Genomic DNA, 24,092 nt, shown 5'->3' on the forward strand with positions numbered 1-24,092 from the left:
CAGAACATGGGCCGTTCTTACAGTGTTGTCCCTGTACACCAAGTCAGAACTGTAGGATAAATAACGGGGGCATATAAGCAGACAATGAAAGCTTACAATATTTGATGATTACATTTCTCTAAAACAGGCTATAGGCTTCATGTGCACGTGCACCACCAAGTCAGAACAGTAGGCGAAATTAAGAGGGGAAAAGGGACCAAATTATTAACGTGAGGCACATGGGCCACAAACAGCTTACTACACAACATGCATTTAGTATTTTGCACACAATGTATATAGACTCTCTTTTTGTTCTTTTTTTTCTACTGTATTATTGACTTGTTAATAGTTTACTCCATGTGTAACTCTGTGTTGTTGTCTGTTCACACTGCTATGCTTTATCTTGGCCAGGTTGCAGTTGCAAATGAGAACTTGTTCTCAACTAGCCTACCTGGATAAAGGTGAAATAAAAAAATAAAATAAAAAATAAAGTATTACTTTCTTAGAAACCGTATACATATCTCCCTGGCATATTGCATCATTTATGCAGCAACATACAATACATTTTTGGACTCACCTTGTTGTGCTGTGCTCACTTCCTTCCAAACCACTCATTGTTGAATTAGCGATTTCCAACGTGTTGTGTAATGTTTATATTCAATGGCCGATGAGCACCGATAAGTTTTGTCTGTAATTTATCTTCATTATTTCTCTTCATATGACAAGGAATGAAAAAGGATTTGTCAGTAGATTGTTGACTTGACTGCTAGCTAAGATTTTGAAAGTATGATATTGACATGATCAGTCTAATCAAAGCTACTGTACATATAACGTCATTTTACGTAATTTTATCTGTGGCCAATGTAAATCTATAGCTGCATTCCAAACACTAAACAGACACAGCCTCTGCCCAAAAAATTCCTGCAGCAAAAGAAATGCCCTCAAATTAAGGTGACACTTCTGATGACTTATCTTGACATCTGAGTTTACCCTTGCCCAAAAATGTGTCAGTTGTTCATCCTGCGAAGATTGTGTTTTCAGCCACCGGTAGCTTGTGAGTGCTTTATATGCGCTAAGGTCAATTATGATTGCATGTCTACTTATATGAACTATATAGTTATTAATATATGCCTACTGTATGATAGCTAGCAAATTCATTAGCTAACCGACAGCCCTCGGCCCTAAACCCTTAGCCCTTGGTTGAATCCCCGCTGCCATATTTGTCGTCGGTCCAAATGACTTGCCAAGCAAGGGAGGTTTGCAACATAAGCCCCTCAGCCCTCCTTTTAAATGGAGTTTGCGAGTGTAAAATTATGTTCACTTCAGGGCCTGAAACGCTCCATAATTAAATTCGTGATGATTGTACATCCGCTAAAAAAGGCTGCTAAAACTTAAACTAAAAGTCAATATGGAGTCAACATACAAGTGTAAGTAAAAACTAATGTAAATAAGTTAGAAATTGTGCTACTAATGCACAAGCACGCCTCATAAAAATAATAATGTTTTTGTTTGGTTAGCTTTTGGAAATTGTAGAAATAAAACATTTTCCTTCTTCAGAAGTAGTTAGGCAGGCTAACATTAGTTAGCTAATTAATTTGCTAGCTATCATACAGTAGGCATATATTAATAATTATATTGTGAATCTAAATAGACATGCAATCATAATTGGCTGTAGCGCATACAAAGTACCCACTAGCTACCAGTGGCTGAAAACACAATCATTGCTGGATGAACGTGACGAAGTGTATACTCGTCAGACGTCAATTTTAGCAACAAAAATAATTGTATAAAGTTACTCACCAGCTGTACGTCATCAGAAGAGTCCACTTAATTTGAGGGTTTTGGGTGTCTTTTAAGATTTAAAACACAGCCAATGATAAATATACATATTTTACATTGTTTGCAAACTGATATGTAACATGTATTAATACCAAAATAACATGCAAAACAGGCAATTCACTCCCACCATTTTTCATTCGTATTTATTTAGAATTTTTTTGCTAAAATTGTGGGGCTCTCACCTGACCTGAATGACGGGTCGCCACTGCGCGTGTCACAGGAACATCGCAAAGAAGTCGACTTGACGCCGACCAGCTGGTGAGTAACTTTATACATATTAGTATGTTACAAATTACTTTATCGACCAGTCAAAGTAGGCAATGTTGAGAATTCCCCATGACAGTGGTGTCATCACCATTTCACAGCCCTTTGGGGTAGATCATTCGAGTGGTCCTGCACCCAACCCCCACAGGCTATTTGTGCATAGCATGGAAAAACAATTCACATCTGACCAGAGCCCGGTTTCCCAAAGTACAAGTCTAAATTCATTGTTAGAACCTTTTTAGGAGGCTGATACACAGCCAATACAGGAGGTGGCGGCATGCACCTATCATTTGTATGCGCATCGCCTTCTTCGAGATAGAATATATCGACCAGCTGGTGAGTAACTTTACGCATGTAAGCATGTTACAAATTATACAATGCTTTAGGCTACCAGTCAAAGTAGGTATTGTTGAGAATTCCCCCTGACAGTAGTGTTATTGTGGAGCCAGATACCTTTCAAAAGGTTGAACGTACATATCGTTAGGATCATAAGAGAATTCATACGTAAATTGTTAGGATCTTAAGAAAAGCCAAACATGAAACATAAAGTTTAAAATAGATCTATTACGACTATGAATGAACATTTACATGTTCAATTCTTACATTACGTCGGCTACAGATCTTTTTAATGCATACAAACTTTTGTCAGTGTAACAGTATAACTTTAGACCGTCCCCTCGCCCATACCCTGGACCCTCTGCACACATCAACAACAGTCACCTACGAAGCATCGTTACCCATCGCTCCACAAAAGCCGCGGCCCTTGCAGAGCAAGGGGAACCACTACTTCAAGGTCTCTTCAAGGTCTCAGAGCAAGTGACGTCACTGAAACGCTATTTAGCGCGCACCACCGCTAACTAAACTAGCGTTTCACATCCGTTACATCAGCAATGTTGCATCTGCAAAGTACATCAACGAACATAGCTAGTCGAAGTTAGCTAGTCCATCAAGCAACTCTAGCCCAGAGGTTAGAGTTGCTTTGCAGCTTCCGGTTTCATTTCCAAAATACAATTCTAGAGCTTGTTTTAGAACTGCATTTAATAACGACGTTATACCCAAATCAAATCAAATTTGTCACATACACATGGTTAGCAGATGTTAATGTGAGTGTAGCGAAATGCTTGTGCTTCTAGTTCCGACAATGCAGTAATAACCAACGAGTAATCTAACTAACAATTCCAAAACTACTACCTTATACACACAAGTGTAAAGGGATAAAGAATATGTACATAAAGATATATGAATGAGTGATGGTACAGAGCGGCATAGGCAAGATGCAGTAGATGGTATCGAGTACAGTATATACATATGAGATGAGTATGTAAACAAAGTGGCATAGTTTAAAGTGGCTAGTGATACATGTATTACATAAAGATGCAGTAGATGATATAGAGTACAATATATACGTATACATATGAGATGAATAATGTAGGGTATGTAAACATTATATTAAGTAGCATTGTTTAAAGTGGCTAGTGATATATTTTACATCAATTCCCATTATTAAAGTGGCTGGTGTTGAGTCAGTGTGTTGGCAGCAGCCACTCAATGTTAGTGGTGGCTGTTTAACAGTCTGATGGCCTTGAGATAGAAGCTGTTTTTCAGTCTCTCTGTCCCTGCTTTGATGCACCTGTACTGACCTCGCCTTCTGGATGATAGCGGGGTGAACAGGCAGTGGCTCGGGTGGTTGTTGTCCTTGATGATCTTTATGGCCTTCCTGTGACATCGGGTAGTGTAGGTGTCCTGGAGGGCAGGTAGTTTGCCCCCGGTGATGCGTTTTGCAGACCTCACTACCCTCTGGAGAGCCTTACGGTTGTGGGCGGAGCAGTTGCCGTACCAGGTGGTGATACAGCCCGACAGGATGCTCTCGATTGTGCATCTGTAGATGTTTGTGAGTGCTTTTGGTGACAAGCCGAATTTCTCCAGCCTCCTGAGGTTGAAGAGGCGCTGCTGCGCCTTCTTCACGATGCTGTCTGTGTGGGTGGACCAATTCAGTTTGTCTGTGATGTGTACGCCGAGGAACTTAAAACTTACTACCCTCTCCACTACTGTCCCATCGATGTGGATAGGTGGGTGTTCCCTCTGCTGTTTCCTGAAGTCCACAATCATCTCCCTAGTTTTGTTGACGTTGAGTGTGAGGTATTTTCCTGACACCACACTCCGAGGGCCCTCCCCTCCTCCCTGTAGGCCGTCTCGTCGTTGTTGGTAATCAGGCCTACCACTGTTGTGTTGTCCGCAAAGTTGGAGGCGTGCGTGGCCACGCAGTCGTGGGTGAACAGGGAGTACAGGAGAGAGCTCAGAACGCACCCTTGTGGGGCCCCAGTGTTGAGGATCAGCGGGGTGGAGATGTTGTTACCTACCCTCACCACCTGGGGGCGGCCCGATAGGAAGTCCAGTACCCAGTTGCACAGGGCAGAGTTGAGACCCACGGTCTCGAGCTTGATGACGAGTTTGGAGCGTACTATGGTGGTAAATGCTGAGCTGCAGTCGATGAACAGCATTCTCACATAGGTATTCCTCTTGTCCAGATGGGTTAGGGCAGTGGGCAGTGTGGTTGAGATTGCATCGTCTGTGGACCTATTTGGGCGGTAAGCAAATTGGAGTGGGTCTAGGGTGTCAGGTAGGGTGGAGGTGATATGATCCTTGACTAGTCTCTCAAAGCACTTCATGATGACGGAAGTGAGTGCTACGGGGCGGTAGTCGTTTAGCTCAGTTACCTTAGCTTTCTTGGGAACAGGAACAATGGTGGCCCTCTTGAAGCATGTGGGAACAGCAGACTGGGATAAGGAATGGGTAGATGAAGTAGTAGAGGCTTGGGCCTTCAGCAAATGACTTGTGTGAGAATGATAGACACAGAAGTGCCTTGTCTAGAACAACCGCCTGAGCTACAAAATAAACGTTTTATTTTTATTCATTTCTTTTTCCTTTATTTAACTATGGGACTCTCAATCACAACCGGATGTGATTCGGCCTGGATTCAAACCAGGGACTGTAGTGACACCTCTTGCACTGAGTTCCAGTGACTTAGACCGCTGTTGCACTCGGGAGCACTAGCCTAGGCCTATTCTGCTATCTAAATATGCCATACTGTTGTGTGTTATTTAATGGCCATATAATTGCATCATTTATTTGTATAGCCGCGTGAGGCTATTGTGGTGATCATGTAACCTAATATGTAACACTTTTTCCAGTATTTGGGAGCACGGACTGTAGGCCTCATATTAGGCATTTTGACTGTAGTATAAGTGCAGTTATTCTCAAACTGGGGTACGCGCAATGCCGTCGGGGGTATGCCAAATAAAAATGTGATTCACATTTTAAAATAAATTTATAATAATAATACAAAATGTGCATTTTTTTTTTAAATACAAAAATGTCTTCACATTTTCAAACAGTCCAACATTAGGGGGAAGTTTTTTTCTTGCCTGAGTAGCTTCATTTCACTGCCAAAAATAAAATTAAACCATCTTGTGTTCTGCAAAATAACAACACAATGTCAAATACAGGTAGCCTAGTCAAATAACTAACATTCAATCACATTAACGGTTACTCTCTGGTGGGACTTCCACTAATGGTCCGTATGCAGCCAACCGTAGCTGTTGCTCATTCCGTTTGCTCGAAAATTTATGAATGGTTAAAAAAAGTAGGGCCTGCATCCATAGAGACACATACCAGCTCTACTGGTAGTACTGCTACTACCAGCAGTACTACACCTGCACCTATCGACGACACAAGTTGTTCTGCTTCCACGAGCACATCCAATGCTAGCATCAGTAATTCTACATTTGTTGTTAGCCCAGCCAGCGTGTACACTGACAGTTGTGAATCTCATGCAGCCGAAGACCAACTGCCCCCTGACCCGGGAAAGCACCAAACAACAGACAGGGACGTTGGACCATTGAAAAGGCGTAAATATGATAAGAACTACATTGATTTGGGGTTCACAGCCACAGTGTGTATATGTGCAAAAGTACAATCTCACAACTCTATGAAACCTGCACTCTTGCGCAGACATTTAGAAACAAAACATGCTAATTTGAAAAATAAGCCAAAGGACATTTTTGATCGAGAATTAAGACAACTTTCGAGTATTAAGACATGTATGAAAGCAACAGATACCATTAATAAGAAGGGGCTAGAAGCATCTTATATGGTGCGCTACCGAGTGGCTAGGACAGGCAAGCACCATACTACTGTGGAGTACTTCATTCTTCCTGCTGCCGCGGATATGGCTGGGACAATGCTGGGGGAAAAGGCAAAAAACAACTATACAGACAATTTCTTCATCAAACACTGTTTCACGACGCATGTTGTGCAAATGGAATAGACAACAGGTGGCAATTAGCAAGACACCCCCAATAAAGGAGTGGTTCTGCAGGTGGTGACCACAGACCACTTCTCAGTTCCTATGCTTCCTGGCTGATGTTTTGGACACTTTTGAATGCTGGCGGTGCTTTCACTCTAGTGGTAGCATGAGACGGAGTCTGCTGTGTCTGTCAGCGTAGTGTCCAGAGCATGGGGGCTTTACCAGGAGACAGAACAGTACATCAGGAGACGTGGAGAAGGCCGTAGGAGGGCAACAACCCAGCAGCAGGACCGCTACCTCCTCCTTTGTGTAAGGAGGAGCAGGAGGAGCACTGCCAGAGCCCTGCAAAATTACCTCCAGCAGGCCACAAATGTGCATGTGTCTGCTCAAACGGTCAGAAACAGACTCCATGAGGGTGTTATGAGGGCCCGACGTTCACAGGTGGGGGTTATGCTTACAGCCCAACACCGTGCAGGATGTTTGGCATTTGCCAGAGAACACCAAGATTGGCAAATTCGCCACTGGCGCCCTGTGCTTTTCACAGATGAAAGCAGGTTCACACTGAGCACATGTGACAGATGTGATGGAGTCTGGAGACGCCGTGGAGAACGTTCTACTGCCTGCAGCATCCTCCAGCATGACTAGTTTGGCGGTGGGTCAGTCATGGTGTGGGGTGGCATTTCTTTGGGGGGCCGCACAGCCCTCCATGTGCTCGCCAGAGGTAGCCTGACTGCCATTAGGTACCGAGATGAGATCCTCAGACCCCTTGTGAGACCATATGCTGGTGCAGTTGGCCCTGGGTTCCTCCTAATGCAAGACAATGCTAGACCTCATGTGGCTGGAGTGTGTCAGCAGTTCCTGCAAGAGGAAGGCATTGATGCTATGGATTGGCCTGCCTGTTCCCCAGACCTGAATCCAATTGAGCACATCTGGGACATCATGTCTCGCTCCATCCACCAACACCACGTTGCACCACAGACTGTCCAGGAGTTGCTTTAGTCCAGGTCTGGGAGGAGATCCCTCAGGAGACCATCCGCCACCTCATCAGGAGCATGCCCAGGCGTTGTAGGGAGGTCATACAGGCACGTGGAGGCCACACGCACTACTGAGCCTCATTTTGACTTGTTTTAAGGACATTACATCAAAGTTGGATCAGCCTGTAGTGTGGTTTTCCACTTTAATTTTGAGTGTGACTCCAAATCCAAACCTCCATGGGTTGATGAATTTGATTTCCATTGATCATTTTTGTGTGATTTTGTTGTCAGCACATTCAACTATGTAAAGAAAAAAGTATTTAATAAGAATATTTAAGTCATTCAGATCTAGGATGTGTTATTTTAGTGTTTTCTTTATTTTTTTGAGCAGTGTATATCAACCGGGACAGAGCTTTTTTCAGTAAGACCGGGTGGAAAAATGGCTACCTCTGTCTTTTGAGCGAGAAATACACAGAGCCATCAGGTGGACACTGACGCAATGTTGTCGCTCAGGCTCATTTTTCAAAATAAAAGCCTGAAACTATGTCTTGTGATACTAGACACATTAAGGAAGCCATAGATAAAGGAATCTCGTTGATATCCCATTCACTGCTCAATAGGGAAGCATAGGAAGGGACTCTTATTTAGAAACCGCTGCGTTCCTGGTTGGATTTTTCTCATTCTTTTGCCTGCAAAATCAGTTCTGTTATACTCACAGACAATATCTTTAGAGTTTTGGAAACTTTAGAGTGTTTTCTATCTTCAGCTGTTAATTATATGCATATTATATTTTCTGGTCCTGAAAAGTAGCCCGTTTACTTTGGGAATGTTAAAAAAAATGACCCCTAGATTCAACAAGTTAAAGCAAGGCCCCTGAACTCTCATGTATTTGCTGCACTATGCAATGATATGGGCAGCGACCATGTAACGCTTTTACAACATACAGCGGTGCGCTTGTTATCAAGGGGCAAAGTATTGACACAGTGTTTTCAATTGAGAGACAAGCTTAACGTTTACATTGCTGACCATAATTTTCACTTGTCTGACCGCTTGCATGATGACGAGTTTCTCACATGACTGGCTTATCTGGGGTATGTTTTTTCTCTCCTGAATGATCTTAATCTAGGATTACAGGGACTCTCTTGCAACTATATTCAATGTGCGGGTCAAATTGAGGCTATGATTAAGAAGTTGGAGCTCCTCTCTATCTGCATTAAGGACAATACATAGTTCTTTCTGTCATTGTATGATTTTTTTTTTGTGTGCAAATTAACTCAAGCTTACGGACAATGTCAAATGTGATATAGTGAAGCACCTGAGTGAGTTGGGTGCTCAATTCCGCAGGTACTTTCCCGAAACGGATGACACAAACAACTGGATTCGTTATCGCTTTCATGCCCTGCCTCCAGTCCACTTACCGATAGCTGAACAAGAGAGCCTCGTCGAAATTGCAACAAACGTTTCTGTGAAAATGGAATTTAATCAGAAGCCACCACCAAATTTCTGGATTGGGCTGCACTCAGAGTATCCTGCCTTGGCAAATCGCGCTGTTAAGACACTGATGCTCTTTGCAACCACGTACCTATGTGAGAGTGGATTCTCGGCCCTCACAAACATGAAAACTAAATGCAGGCACAGACTGTGTGTGGAAAATGATTTAAGACTGAGACCCTCTCCAATACAACCCAACATTGCACAGTTATATGCATCCTTTCAAGCACACCATTCTCATCAACCTGTGGTGAGTTATTCACAATTTTTGATGAAAAAATAAGGTTTTATATTTAAGATGGCTAAATAAAGAGCAAAATGATTCATTATTATTATATTATTATTTGTGCCCTGGTCCTATAAGAGCTCTTTGTCACTTCCCAGGAGCTGGATTGTGACACAAACTCACACTCATTCTTATGTTTAATAAATGGATTACATAGTGTGTGTAGCAGGCTTACAATGATGGGTTACGGGTTAAGGGTTACGGGACTATAAAAAGTTTGGGAACCATTGTATTATTGAATTCCACTCTGTATGTAGGCTTGTTATAGCCATTTGCGTTGCACAACCCCATCACCCAAAGGCAATATCCATATCAATAAACGAAACAAACAAAATATTGATTAAGTCTTGGCTATAACCTGTCCTGAGCAAATTGTCTATCTATAGCCTGTTCTTATTGCCAGATCTGTTTTCCCTATCGGCCACTGCACGTGCTTCTTCAACTATTTAGTTAAAAATGTATTTAGAGGCTATATTTAAAGGCCTGTGAGCTAGGGTCTCTTTTTAAAGGGAGCCCTATAATAAAAATGGTTATAAAACACAAATGGAGTTCTAAAATGTATCCGCAAGACACCAGTACATAAAATGATGGCCTAAATTGCAATGCCTACAAGTTGAAGGCCTACTCTTTATTTGGTTAGGTCTACATTTATTTTTAAGAGAATGGATGCCCATGTGAGCTCTCACATTTCTTAACATGTTTTTTACAAAAGGATAGATTTGGAGTTAGATAAACTTCTATTTTTCAGCTGGGACATATGCAGATTGCTAACCTCCACAGCATGGCCTTCACTCCAGATGACACAAATTAACCGGAGAGATTACTGCTAACAAGGTTTCCTTTTTCCAAGCTATATGGAGGGTGCTCTAGACAAACCTGAGGACACCATCCAACCTGGTACTGAGTGAGTAGTGTTTGGTCTGATGCTATTTTGAAAGCCAAGAAGAAAAAGAAAAAGGAATGACATTACAATGAGATATTTGACTTTATGAGGACTGAATGCTAGGGTAAGGCTGCCAGGCTTTACCTGAAAAGCTTCTCCCAAGTGGGTGTGACACCTACTCCCGTTGCCTGCTGCACTTCTGCTTGGATTCCACCTGCCGACCTGTTCAGCGTCTGCCCTGGCCTGGCTCCCCCTACCCCCCTCCCGAGCTTTTGCTCGCCTCCATCACACACCCATTGTTGGGGTGAGTGACTCTGAATTTACGATGGCTAGCCCCAAGTTCTTATATATTTCATTTTTTTCTTGTGCATTTTGCTATTTGACTCATGACTCCTGCATGCTTTGTTGACAGAAAATATTATTTACCCAACTGTGGGACAGATTGTTTGTTCCCACACTCGGGACTCTGACTCTCTATTGGTTACAGACTTTTGGCCTCCCATCCTATTTTAACCACCTCTCGCCGGCTTTGTATTCATGTTACCTGATGAAATTGTTGTACAATATGATCTTGTTGCCATCTGATGCACATTCAGATGTCATAAATCAACACTGCAGAACTCTCCCTGTACTATGCCGTGCCTTGACTGTATTACTGTTGATGATATCTGGAAAAGTGCATGTACACCCTGGCCCATCACATTAACACTGGAAGCTTATTACCTAAAATGGATCAATTGAAAGTGTGGGTTCACAGCTCCAATCCCGATGTGCTGGTCATTCCTGAGACATGGTTAAGGTAGTGCGTTTTGAATAGTGATGTTAACCTTTCTGGTTATAACCTCTTTTGACAAGACAGATCTTCCAAAGGTGGGGGAGTGACAATCTTTACTAAGGATCACCTTCAGTGATCGGTTGTCTCCACCAAGTCTGTCCCCAAACAATTTGATTTACTGGTTTTAAGCATTACACGTTCAAATGCCTCTTTTGTTGACTGTTTCTGGGTGCTATTGTCCTCACTGGTCTGTACCCTACCTGCCCTAAACTCTCTCCTGGCACCTTGCACTAAGTATGAATTTGTCCTGCTTGATGACCAAACTGGGACATGCTTAAACTGACCAAGTCCTAAAGCAATGGGACTCCCTAAACCTTTCTCAGATTATTACCAATCCCACAAGGTATGACTCCAAACACCCAGAAAAGGCTACTCCCCTCTACATTATTTTCACAAATAATCCTGATAGGTATTAATCTGGTGTTTTCTGTAATGACCTTAGTGATCACTGTTTTACAGCCTGTGTTCGTAATGGCTGCTCAGTGAAACGACCTGTCCTGATTTGTCATAGACGCTTGCTAAAAACTTTAATGAGCAAGCCTTCCTTCTTGAACTGGCCTCTGTAAAATGGTTTAGAATCAGCTTTATCCCCTCTGTCGAAGACGGTTGGACCTTTTCTTTTTTTGTAATTTCAGTGGTTTTGTTAACACGCCCCCATAAAGAAAATTAGAATTAAAAAACGGTTCAGCCTCTGGTTCAACCTTGATCTTGTAGAGTTACTCCACCTCTAGAATTGCATTTGGTGAAAGGCTCGGTACACGAATACTCAGGCTGACTGGCTCTCGTTCAGGCAAATGAGAAATAAGTGCACTCAGGCGATCTGGAAAGCCAAAGTTAGTTACTTCAAGGAGCAGTTGTCTCTCTGTGGGTTTAACTCCAAGAAGTTCTGGAAAACGGTTAAAGACCTGGAGAACAAGCCCTCCACCTCACAGCTGCCCATGTCCCTTAATGTTGATGATGTGGTTGTTACTGACAAGCAGCACATGGCTGAGCTCTTTAATCAGCACTTCATTGTCGGGAATCCTATTTGACTCAGCCATGCCTCCTTGCCCATCCCAACATTTCCTCATCTCCCACCCCTTCTAATGTGACTATGCAGAAGCTCCCTGCAGGCAGTCACTGAGTCCAAGGGGCTAAAGGAGCTCCTTAAACTTGACCCCCCAAAAAAAATCTGGGTCAGATGGTTTAGACCCTTTCTTCTTTAAGTTTGCTACCCCTATCATCGCCAAGCCTATCTCCCAACCTTTTTAACCTTTCTCTCAATTCTGGGGAGGTTCCCATTGCTTGGAAGGCAGCCACGGTTCGCCCTTTATTTAAAGGGGCAGATCAAGCTGATGCTAACTGTTATAGGCCTCAGTGTTGGAAAAACTTGTCAATAATCAACTGACGTCTATAGTATTCTCTCGGGTATGCAATCTGGTTTCCGCTCAGGTTATGGATGTGTCACTGCAACCTCAAAGGTCTTCAATGATGTCACCATTGCCCTTGATTCTAAGAAATGTTGTGCTGCTATTTTTGTTGACTTGGTCAAAGATTTTGATACGGTAGACCATTCCATTCTTGTGGGCCGACTAAGGAGTATTGGGGTCTTTGGCCTGGTTTGCTAACTACCTCTCTCAAAGAGTGCAGTGTTTAAAGTCAGAACATCCGCTGTCTCAGCCACTGTCTGTCACCAAGGGAGTACCCCAAGGCTCGATCCTAGGCCCCACGCTCTTCTCAATTTACACCAACAACATAGCTCAGGCAGTAGGAAGCTCTCTCATCCATTTATGTGTAGATGATACAGTCTTGTACTCAGCTGGCCCCTCCTCGAATTTGTGTTACATGCTCTACATCAAAGCATTTTTAATGTCCAATAAGCTTTCTCTACCCTTAACCGTGTTCTGAACACCTCCAAAACAAAGGTCATGTGGTTTGGTAAGAAGAATTTCCCTCTCCCCACAGGTGTGATTACTAGCTCTGAGGGTTTAGAGCTTGAGGTAGTCACCTCATACAAGTACTTGGGAGTATGGCTAGATGGTACACTGTCCTTCTCTCAGCACATATCAAAGCTGCAGTCAAAATCTAGACTTGGTTTCTTCTATCCTAATCGCTCCTCTTTCAACCCAGCTGCCAGACTAACCCTGATTCAGATGACCATCCTTCCCATGCTAGATTACGGAGACATAATTTATTGATCGGCAGGTAAGGGTGCTCTCGAGCGGCTAGATGTTCTTTACCATTTGGCCATCAGATTTGATGTCCAGTGCTCCTTGTAGGACACATCACCGCTCTCTATACTCCTCTGTAAACTGGTCATCTCTGTATACCCATCGCAAGACCCACTGGTTGATGCTTATTTATAAAAACCCTCCAAGGCCTCACTCCCCATTGTGCGATATCTACTGCAGCCCTCATCCTCCACATACAACACCCATTCTGCCAGTCACATTCTGTTAAAGGTCCCCAAAGCACACACATCCCTGGATCGCTCCTCATTTCAGTTCGCTGCAGCTAGCTACTGGAACGAACTGCAACAAACACTCAAACTGGACAGTTTTATTTCAAAGACTCAATCATGGACTCTCTTACTGAAAGTTGTGGCTGCTTTGTGTGATGTATTATTGTCTCTACCTTGCCTTTTGTGCTGTTGTCTGTTCCCAATAATGTTTGTATCATGTTTTGTCCTGCTACCATGTTGTGTTGCTACCATGCTGTGTTGTCATGTGTTGCTGCCTTGCTATGTTGTTGTCTTAGGTCTCTCTTTATGTAGTGTTGTGTTGTCTCTCTTGTCATGATATGCGTTTTGGCCTATATTTATTTACTTTTTATTTTTAAGCCCAGCCCCCGACCCCGCAGGAGGCCTTTTGCCTGTTGGTAGGCCATCATTGTAAATACGAATTTGTTCTTAACTGACTTTTCTAGTTAAATAAAACATTAAACATTGGATTATTAAAGTGACAGGCTAAAGAACATAGGTTAATTTAGATAATTTGAATACACATGGATCTTAACAAACAAATGAATAAGACTGTTCTATTGTCTTTGATTTAGTTCCTATTGCAACTCAAAAAATTACATTTGACTATATGAAGGACGAATGAAATGTTCAAATATGTTGGAATGACGAGTTGCACACATCATGCATGCTCTGCACTTTATTTGGCTAGTAGGCAAATAGGCCTATATTAGGGTATAATGACTGATTGCCTCCAGAGGGGCATCTTGGTGCTGTGGTTCTGTACGGAGGGAATAGTTTATATGGAGACTACCTAAGACCACTACAGTCGGTAATTTGTTGATGATTAGGTTACTATAAGCTTTAGATAGCGCTCTAGACGATCTTAGCTAGCAATCAACATTTTCTTTTTTTAGCTGACATGGGATAATTGAGTGAATGTCAGTGACTAACATAACAAGTGGAAAATTGCATTACCACATTTCAAAATTGCACCTTATTTTCTACTTTTCTTACTCAACAGTAGGCTAAGTTGAGACCTCGACTGAGTCAGGGTCCCTTAGCAGCAGCGGGCCCTACGCGCAGTGAAGAGGAAGAGCTGGCTCTGGGTGCACCTTGGTGATGCAGGCCTAGTGCATTGTCATGTCTAATCAAATTGCATGAGAATATGGGCAGGAAATGTTTTTTTGTTCTAATACAAACAACTGGAATCAAATACATAACTGACATTCATTACAGAATGTTTCCTTTTGGCTCTGAACACAAGTTGATATGTCCCTTTTCCAGAAATGAAGACATTGCTATAATACAATAACTACGTTTGCTTGTTAAATGAGGTTGAACGAATAACATCATGACGGCACTTTAAATGGCAACTAGAAAAAGCAATGCAAAAAAATGCATTTCCAATTCACACGTGCCTGTTAATACACACGTATGTGAAATAGGACAAATAGAAGCACCCACCATATTATACTGAAGAAAATATCATGTAAAGTGTTGGTCCCATGTTTTATGAGCTGAAATATTTGTTTTTCAAAAATAGCTAGCAATGCTAATGTTAGCTAGCTAAAATACAGTGGTCCCCTCATATTTAGTTGGCTAAAGTTCTACTGAATCTAAAGTCAATCTGGTGACATCACAATCATGACAAAAAGTGTCCTACTTATTTGCCTTTTGAAATGTTATTGTGGCCAGTTGTATTGCTTCTTTAATCAGGACGACAGTTTTCAGCTGTGCTTACATGTTTACAAAAGGGTTTTCTAACGATCAATTAGCCTTTTCAAATGCTAAACTTGGATTAGCTAACACAACGTGTCATTGGAACACAGGAGTGATGGTTGCTGATTATGGGCCTCTGTACGCTTATGTAGATTTTCCATGAAAAAGCAGTTTCCAGCTACAATAGTCATTTACAACATTAACAATGTCTACACTGTATTTCCGATCAATTTGATGTTATTTTAATGGACATAAAATGTTTTTTTTTTTTAGTTGAGGTAATTAAGAAATATGTACATGTACGTAGGTAGGGGTAAATTGACTATGCGTAGATAATAAACAGTGAGTAGCAGCAGCGTTTTTAAAAAAGGGGGGAGATCAATGCAAATAGTCCGAGTAGCCATTGGATTAGCTGTTCAGCAGTCTTATGGCTTGGGGGTAGAAGCTGTCTCTCAAACATAGAAAATACCTAGTTTTCCCAAAATATATACTTTTATATTCTTCCTTTATACCTGGTAGATTCATGCAATGCCAAAGGAGTAAAACTGCATTTGTGTACATTTCAGTTAGACATTCGACAAAAACATCCTTGGCGTTCATGGTTCCTTGTACATGGAAAAGTCCAGCATCATAAACGTACAGTTGAAGTCGGAAGTTTACATACACCTTAGCCAAAAACATTTAAACTCAGTTTTTCACAAATCCTGACATTTTAATCCTAGTAAAAGATTCCCTGTCTAAGGTCAGTTAGGATCACCACTTTATTTTAAGAATGTGAAATGTCAGAATAATAGCAGAGAGAATGATTTATTGCAGGTTTTATTTATTTAATCACATTCCCAGTGGGTCAGAAGTGTACATACACTCAATTAGTATTTGGTAGCATTGCCTTTAAATTGTGTAACTTGGGTCAAACGTTTCGGGTAGCATTCCACAAGCTTCCCACAATAAGTTGGGTGAATTATGGCCCATTCCTCCTGACAGAGCTGGTGTAACTGAGTCAGGTTTGTAGGCCTCCTTGTTCGCACACGCTTTTCCAGTTCTGCCCACACATTTTCTATAGGATTGAGGTCAGGGCTTTGTGATGGCCACTCCAATACCTTGACTTTGTTGTCCTTAAGCCATTTTGCCACAACTTTGGGAGTGCGCTTGGTGTCATTGTCAATTTGGAAGACCCATTTGCGACCAAGCTTTAACTTCCAGACTGATGTCTTGAGATGTTGCTTCAATATCTCCACATAATTTTCCTGTCTTATGATGCCATCTATTTTGTGACGTGCACCAGTCCCTCCTGCAGTAAAGTACTCCCACAACATGTTGCTGCCACCCCCATGCTTCACGGTTGGGATGGTGTTCTTCTGCTTGCAAGCCTCCCCCTTTTTCCTCCAAACATAACGATGGTCATTACGGCCAAACAGTTCTATTTTTGTGTCATCAGACCAGAGGACATGTCTCCAAAAAAATATGATCTTTGTCCATATGTGCAGTTGCAAACTGTAGTCTGACTTTTTATGGCAGTTTTGGAGCAGTGGCTTCTTCCTTGCTGAGCGGCCTTTCAGGTTATGTCGATATAGGACTCGTTTTACTGTGGATATAGATACTTTTGTACCTGTTTCCTCCAGCATCTTCACAAGGTCCTTTCCTGTTGTTCTGGGATTGATTTGCACTTTCCGCACCAAAGTACGTTCACCTCTGGGACACAGAACGCATCTCCTTCCTGAGCGGTATGACGGCTGCGTGGTCTCATGGTGTTTATACTTGCGTACTATTGTTTGTACAGATGAACGTGGTACCTTTTAGACATTTGTAAATTGCTCGCAGGGATGAACCGGACATGTGGAGGTCTACAACAAAAATTCTGAGGTCTTGGATGATTTCATTTGATTTTCCCATGATGTCAAGAAAAAGGCACTGAATTTGAAGGTAGGCCTTGAAATACATCCACAGGTACACCTCCAATTGACTCAAATTATGCCAATTAGCCTATCAGAAGCTTCTAAAGCCATAACCTAATTTTCTGGAATTTTCCAAGCTGTTTAAAGGCACAGTCAACTTAGTGTATGTAAACTTCTGATCCCCTGGAATTGTGATACAGTGAATTATAAGTGAAATAATCTGTCTGTAAACAATTGTTGGAAAAATGACTTGTGTCATGCACAAAGTAGATGTCCTAACCAACTTACCAAAACTATAGCTTGTTAACAAGATATTTGTGGAGTGGTTGAATAACGAGTTTTAATGACTCCAACCTAAGTGTATGTAAACTTCCGACTTCAACTGTAGGTCATTTGTTATGGTGGGTTATCTTTTACCATTCGCTGGCTTATGTGCCCCTTCCAAGTATTGCTAACTGGTTTTTCACAGGCGATTACTGCTAGAACAGTGTCTCTGAGTCCAGAAGATTTGTTGATCCACCATGCGCAAGATACAATTTGTTTTCTAAGTATTTATCTGAAGTGCCTATTCATTGTGCGATTTTTACTGTAGGAGTATTGGGCTCCCTAGCATGTGATAGACTTGTTGATTGTTTGACTATAATCAGTTAGCACAGGCTGCTGTTGACATATCAGAAAGAAAGGCTTCTCTTTAAGAAAGATGGGTTATAGCCTCCATTTTACATGCTGTCTCAATTAGTTTCACTTGAGTAACCCATGAAAGTGAGTTATGCCTCCCACTCACTGCCAAACCAGTGTGTGTGTGGGGGGGAGGTCTGCAACACCACTAAGCAAGGGGCACCACCAAGCAAGCAGCACCACGAAGACCAAGGAGCTCTCCAAACGGGTATGGGACTAAGAATTGGAGAAGTACAGATCAGTATTGGGTTATAAAAAATATCAGAAATGTTGAACATCCCACAGAGCACCATTAAATCCATTATTAAAAAATGGAAAAATATGCCACCACAACAAACCTGCCAAGAGAGGGCCACCCACCAAAACTCACGGACTGGTCATGGAGTGCATTAATCAGAGGCAACAAAGAGTCCAAAGATAACCCTGAAGTAGCTGCAAAGCTCCACAGCAGAGATTGTATATGTCCATAGGACCACTTTAAGCCGTACACTCCAGAGAGCTGGGCTTTACGGGAAAAGTAGCCAGAAAAAAGCCATTGCTTAAAGAAAAAAATAAGCAAACACGTTTGGTATTCGCCAAAAAGCATGTGGTCAGATGAGACTAAAATTTAGTTTTTTATCCATCAAGGAAAATGCTATGTCTGGTGAAAACCCAACACCTCTCATCACCCTGAGAATACCATCCCCACAGTGAAGCATGGTGGTGACCGCATCAATCTGTGGGGATGTTTTTCATCGGCAGGGACTGGGACACTGGTCAGAATTGAAGGAATGATGGATTGCTCTAAAATACAAGGAAATTCTCGAGGGAAACCTGTTTGTCTTCCAGAGATTTGAGACTGGGACAGAGATTTACCTTCCAGCAGGACAATGACCCTAAGCATACTGCTAAAGCAACACTTGAGTGGTTTAAGGGGCAACCTTTAAATGTTTTGGAATGGCCTAATCGAAGCCCAGACCTCAATCCAATTGAGAATCTGTGGTATGACTTAAAGACTGCTATACACCAGTGGAACCTATTCAACTTGAAGGAGCTGGAGCAGTTTTGCCTTGGGCAAAAATCCCAGTGGCTAGATGTGCCAAGCTTATAGAGACATACCCCAAGAGACTTGCAGTTATAATTGCTGCAAAAGGTGGCTCTACAAGGTATTGACTTTTAGGGGGTGAATAGTTATGCACGCTCAAGTTTTCAGATTGTTTTGTCTTATTTGTTGTTTGTTTCACAATAAAAATGTTTTGCATCTTCGAAGATGCATGTTGTGTAAATCAAATGATTCAACCCCCCAAAGAAATCTAATTTAATTCCAGGTTGTAAGGTAACAAACTATGAAAAATGCCAAGGGGGTGAATACTTTCGCAAGCCACTGTATAGGCCACTTAGGAACATTCAATGTCGTCTTTGTAAGCAACTCCAGTGTATTTATGGTCTTGCGTTTTAGGTTATTGTCCTGTTGAAAGGTGAATTTGTCTCCCAGTGTCTTTTGGAATGCAGACTGAACCAGGTTGTCCTCTAGGATTTTGCTCTTTATCCTACAAAACTTCCTAGTCCTTGCCGATGACAAGCATACCCATAACATGATGCAACCACTACCATGCTTGAAAATATCAAGAGTGGTGCTCAATGATGTCTTGTGTTGGATTTGCCCCAAACAAAATGCTTTGTATTCAGGACAAAAAGTTCAATTCTTTGACACATTTTTTCCAGTAATACTTTAGTGTATTATTGCAAACAAGATGCATGTTTTGGAGTATTAATATTCTGTACAGGCTACCTTCTTTTCACTCTGGCATTTATGTTAGTGTTGTAGAGTAACTACATTGTTGTTGATAGAAGACACTGGAAGATGTCTTCTATCACAGCCATTTAAACTCTAACTGTTTTAAAATCACATTTGGCTCATGTTGAAGTCCCTGAGTGGTTTCCTTCCTCTTTTGGAAGGGCGCCTGTATCTATGTAGGGACTTGGTGTATTGATACACCAGCCAAAGTATAAAGTTAATAACTCCACCATGCTCAAAGGGATATTAAATGTCTGCTTTTTTACCCATTTGCCAATATGTGCCCTTCATTGTGAACCATAGGAAAACCTCCCTGGCTTTGTGCTTGAAATTTACTGCTCAATTTAGCTTACAGATAATTGTATGTGTGGGGTATAGAGATGGGGTAGTAATTTCAAAATCATGTTAAACACTATTATTGCACACAGTGAGTCTATGCAACGTATTATGTGATTTGAAAAGCACATGTATTATTTAGGCCATAACAAAATGGTTGAATACTTATTGACTTAAGACATTTCAGCTTTTCATTTTTAATTCATTAGTCTTTTTTAAAAACATAATTCCACTTTGACATTATGGGGTATTGTGTGTAGATCAGTGACACAGCATTTTCAGTTTGTCTTTTGGGAACATAGCAACTCGACAACCATCATATTGCCATAATATCAAGAGCTCCCTAAACCCAACAGACTTAATGGGCAATTCAATGGTAACGGAATTGCGCTGAGAGTCAGATGTTTAATTTAAAAAATGTATACTATGTGGAGATGCAACGTTTGGTAAAATCATCCTCAGTTTGTGACCTCTGTTTTTAAATATCTCCCCCGAATTAAGATTCAAAGATGTCTGCAGAAAGAATGGGGTGTCAGCTATGACATGACACATTGAAATCTATTTGGTTATTGAACTACAGAAAGTGGATTTACAGGAAGTGGAATTTCATCATGGGTCCCTGATCTGTACTACACAGACATGCATAATTATGGATACACACTGGGTATTATTTTAATGAGCTCTGTCCCCAAACAAGACCAAAATTGGTTGGACCGGAACAAATCTGAACCAATCATAGACGTCTATGTTTCACAAGTGTTGAGAGCACAGTAAAGTAAAAAAGAAACTATGTTTAGTAAAGTATAGTTCAGTACAGAACACAGTAGAGAACACTATAATTGAGGACACTATAATGTAATGTACTCTACTGAACTCTACTGTTCTGTGCTGTGCTGTACTTTGATGTCCAAACTTGTGAAACATAGACATCTATGATTGGGCCAAATCAGCATCTCTCGACGTTGAAATTAAAGCTGGTCTGGACCATAACAAAAAACCCAAATTTGGACTCACCAAATCAACTACTTTTCAACATCCATGGATGTCCAGTGTTGGTCGGTGTTCTGTGGGTGAGGATGCTGGTTACAGTAAATGGAAAGAGATTGGGCCCATGGGTAGGTGTCAGTAAGAGCCAGGAGAGGCTACATTAAATGGAAAGAGATTGGGCCCATGGGTAGGTGTCAGTAAGAGCCGGGAGAGGCAACATTAAATGGAAAGAAGAGAGAGATGGAGTGGTTGTCCAGACTGTTTTCACACTTGCTTTGACAACCAGACGACAGAAAGAGAAAGACAACCGTGATGAGTTGAATATAAGCGTATATCAGTGGAAGGGAGGACTGTAGCAAGTGACCCAACTGTGGTTAGTGACTACTATGATTACCCATTGATGCCATTTCAATTGCAGTAATTCTGTTACAGATATTTGTGAAGTTCCGCTACCAATTTGGGAACAGAATGTCATGTTTAATCACTTAATGATTCATACACCACATAGATATCAGTAAAAAAAAACTTTACTTCTGTGAAATTTCATTATCCTCCCTCCCGAGATTTTAGAACATATGAATCTTAAAGATTTGTTTTTGGCTACGGAATTTCAAGGCACAGGGCAATGTTTCTTAATCTTGCACAAGGCAAATAATTTCTCCAAAACTAAATATACGTATGTTGATATTAGTTGGCAGGGGTCTTTACTTCAACATTATTGTGTTTTGATGTATATCTAATACTTTAATACATTTTCTGGTAGATGTTTTCCAATGCCCTTTTTCTATCTGTTTGAAAAGAAATCAAAGTATTTGCTTATTCCTACTATTTTGAATAGAAAATATTAGTCAAATGTGTATACATGCCTTAATTTCTCAAATATAGACAGTTCGCTTTCATTTGACACCAGATTTGACAGTCTCCTATAAACTTCACATTGGTCAAATATACCCCACCATAAGAAAAGACCTTTCACTTGATTGTTATGTGCTCCTTCCAAGAATCTCTAACTGGTTTGTCACAGGCGATTACTGCTAGAACAGGCATTCTAAGAGTCCAGAAGATAACCACTTTGTTGATCCACCATGCGTAAGATGCAGTTTGTTTTCTAAGTATTTATCTGAAGTGCCTATTCATTGTGTGAATTTTTTCAGGAAAAAGTAGACCGCATGATGATGACACTGTTTTGAACAATAACATCTATAGTCTTGGCACAATATTATATTTAAGGAACAAGGAACAAGGGGGTGTGTTATATGGCTAATATACCACGGCTAAGGGCTGTTAGGCACGACACAACAAGGCGTGTCTGGAAACTGCCCTTGGAGATGGTATATTGGCCATATATCACCAGCACAAAAGGAGACACTCTAGACCCAAACTGTTATAGACCTACAGTGGGGCAAAAAAGTATTTAGTCAGCCACCAATTGTGCAAGTTCTCCCACTTAAAAAGATGAGTGGCCTGTAATTTTCATCATAGGTACACTTCAACTATGACAGACAAAATGAGGGGGAAAAAATCCAGAAAATCACATTGTAGGATTTTTTTATGAATTTATTTTCATATTATGGTGGAAAGTAAGTATTTGGTCACCTACAAACAAGCAAGATTTCTGGTTCTCACAGACCTGTAACATCTTCTTTAAGAAGATGAAACGTGGCTGGGTCTTTCAGCATGACAATGATCCCAAACACACCGCCCGGGCAACGAAGGAGTGGCTTCGTAAGAAGCATTTCAAGGTCCTGGAGTGGCCTAGCCAGTCTCCAGATCTCAACCCCATAGAAAATCTTTGGAGGGAGTTGAAAGTCCGTGTTGCCCAGCAACAGCCCCAAAACATCACTGCTCTAGAGGAGATCTGCATGGAGGAATGGGCCAAAATACCAGCAAAAGTGTGTGAAAACCTTGTGAAGACTTACAGAAAACATTTGACCTCTGTCATTGCCAACAAAGGGTACATAACAAAGTATTGAGAAACTTTTGTTATTGACCAAATACTTATTTTCCACCATAATTTGCAAATAAATCCATTAAAAATCCTACAATGTGATTTTCTGGATTTTTGTTCTCATTTTGTCTGTCATAGTTGAAGTGTACCTATGATGAAAATTACAGGCCTCTCTCATCTTTTTAAGTGGGAGAACTTGCACAATTGGTGGCTGACTAAATACTTTTTTGCCCCACTGTATATCCATCCTGCCCTGCCTTTTATAAAATCTTCGAAAGCCAAGTTAACAAACAGATCACCGACCATTTCGAATCCCACCGTCCTTCTCCACTATGCAATCTGGTTTCCGAACTGGTCATGGGAGCACCTCAGCCACGCTCAAGGTCCAAAATGATATCATAACCGCCATCAATAAAAGACAGTACTATGCAGCCGTCTTCATCGACCTCGCCAAGGCTTTCGACTCTGTCAATCACTGCATTCTTATCGGCAGACTCAATACGTTCACCGACTAATTCTCAGATAGAGTTCAGTGTGTCAAATCAGAGGGCCTGCTGTCTGGACCTCTGGCAGTCTCTATGGGGGTGCCACAGGGTTCAATTCTTGGGCCGAATCTTTTCTCTGTATATATCAATGATGTCGCTCTTGCTGCTGGTGATTCTCTGATCCACCTCTACGCAGACTACACCATTCTGTAAACATCTGGCCCTTCTTTGGACACTGTGTTAACAAACCTCAAAACAACCTTTAATGCTATAAAACACTCCTTCTTTGGCCTCCAACTGCTCTTAAATGCTAGTAAAACTAAATGCACGCTCTTCAACTGATTGCTGCCCGCACCCACCCGCCCGACTAGCATCACTACTCTGGACGGTTCTGACTTAGAATATGTGGACAACTACAAATACCTAGGTGTCTGGTTAGACTGTAAATTCTCCTTCCAGACTCACATTAAGCATCTCCAATCCAAAATTAAATCTAGAATCGGCTTCCTATTTCGCAACAAAGCCTCCTTCACTCATGTTGCCAAATGTACCCTCGTAAAACTGACTATCCTACTGATCCTTGACTTCACCGATGTCATTTACAAAATGGCCTCCAACACTCTACTCAGCAAACTGGATGTAGTCTATCACAGTGCCATCCATTTTGTCACCAAAGCCCCATATACTACCCAAAACTGCGACCTGTATGCTCTCGTTGGCTGGCCCTCGCTACATATTCGTCGCCAAACCCACTGTATCCAGGTCAGCTATAAGTCTTTACTAGGTAAATCCCTGCCTTATCTCAGCTCACAGGTCACCATTGCAGCACCCACCTGTAGCACACGCTCCAGCAGGTACATTTCACTGATCATCCCCAAAGCCAACACTTCCTTTACTTCCAGTTCTATGCTGCCAATGACTGGAACAAATTGCAAAAATCACTGCAGCTGGAGACTTATATCTCCCTCAC

The 24,092-nt window shown here is 41.6% G+C and overlaps 1 protein-coding gene across 1 annotated transcript in view; it reads left to right on the top strand.

Moving 5' to 3' along the window:
* Positions 1 to 24,092, top strand: part of zgc:113142 (uncharacterized protein LOC503524 homolog) — a 46,998-nt gene that overhangs the window by 17,246 nt on the left and 5,660 nt on the right. The window contains exon 2 of the mRNA XM_024437901.1: positions 1,970 to 2,076. Within this exon, the coding sequence (XP_024293669.1) occupies positions 1,970 to 2,076 (107 nt within the window). The remainder of the gene's footprint in view (positions 1 to 1,969; positions 2,077 to 24,092) is intronic.

Source organism: Oncorhynchus tshawytscha, linkage group LG11, assembly GCF_018296145.1.
Source record: "Oncorhynchus tshawytscha isolate Ot180627B linkage group LG11, Otsh_v2.0, whole genome shotgun sequence".
In the NCBI taxonomy this organism is placed as follows: Eukaryota; Metazoa; Chordata; class Actinopteri; order Salmoniformes; family Salmonidae; genus Oncorhynchus; species Oncorhynchus tshawytscha.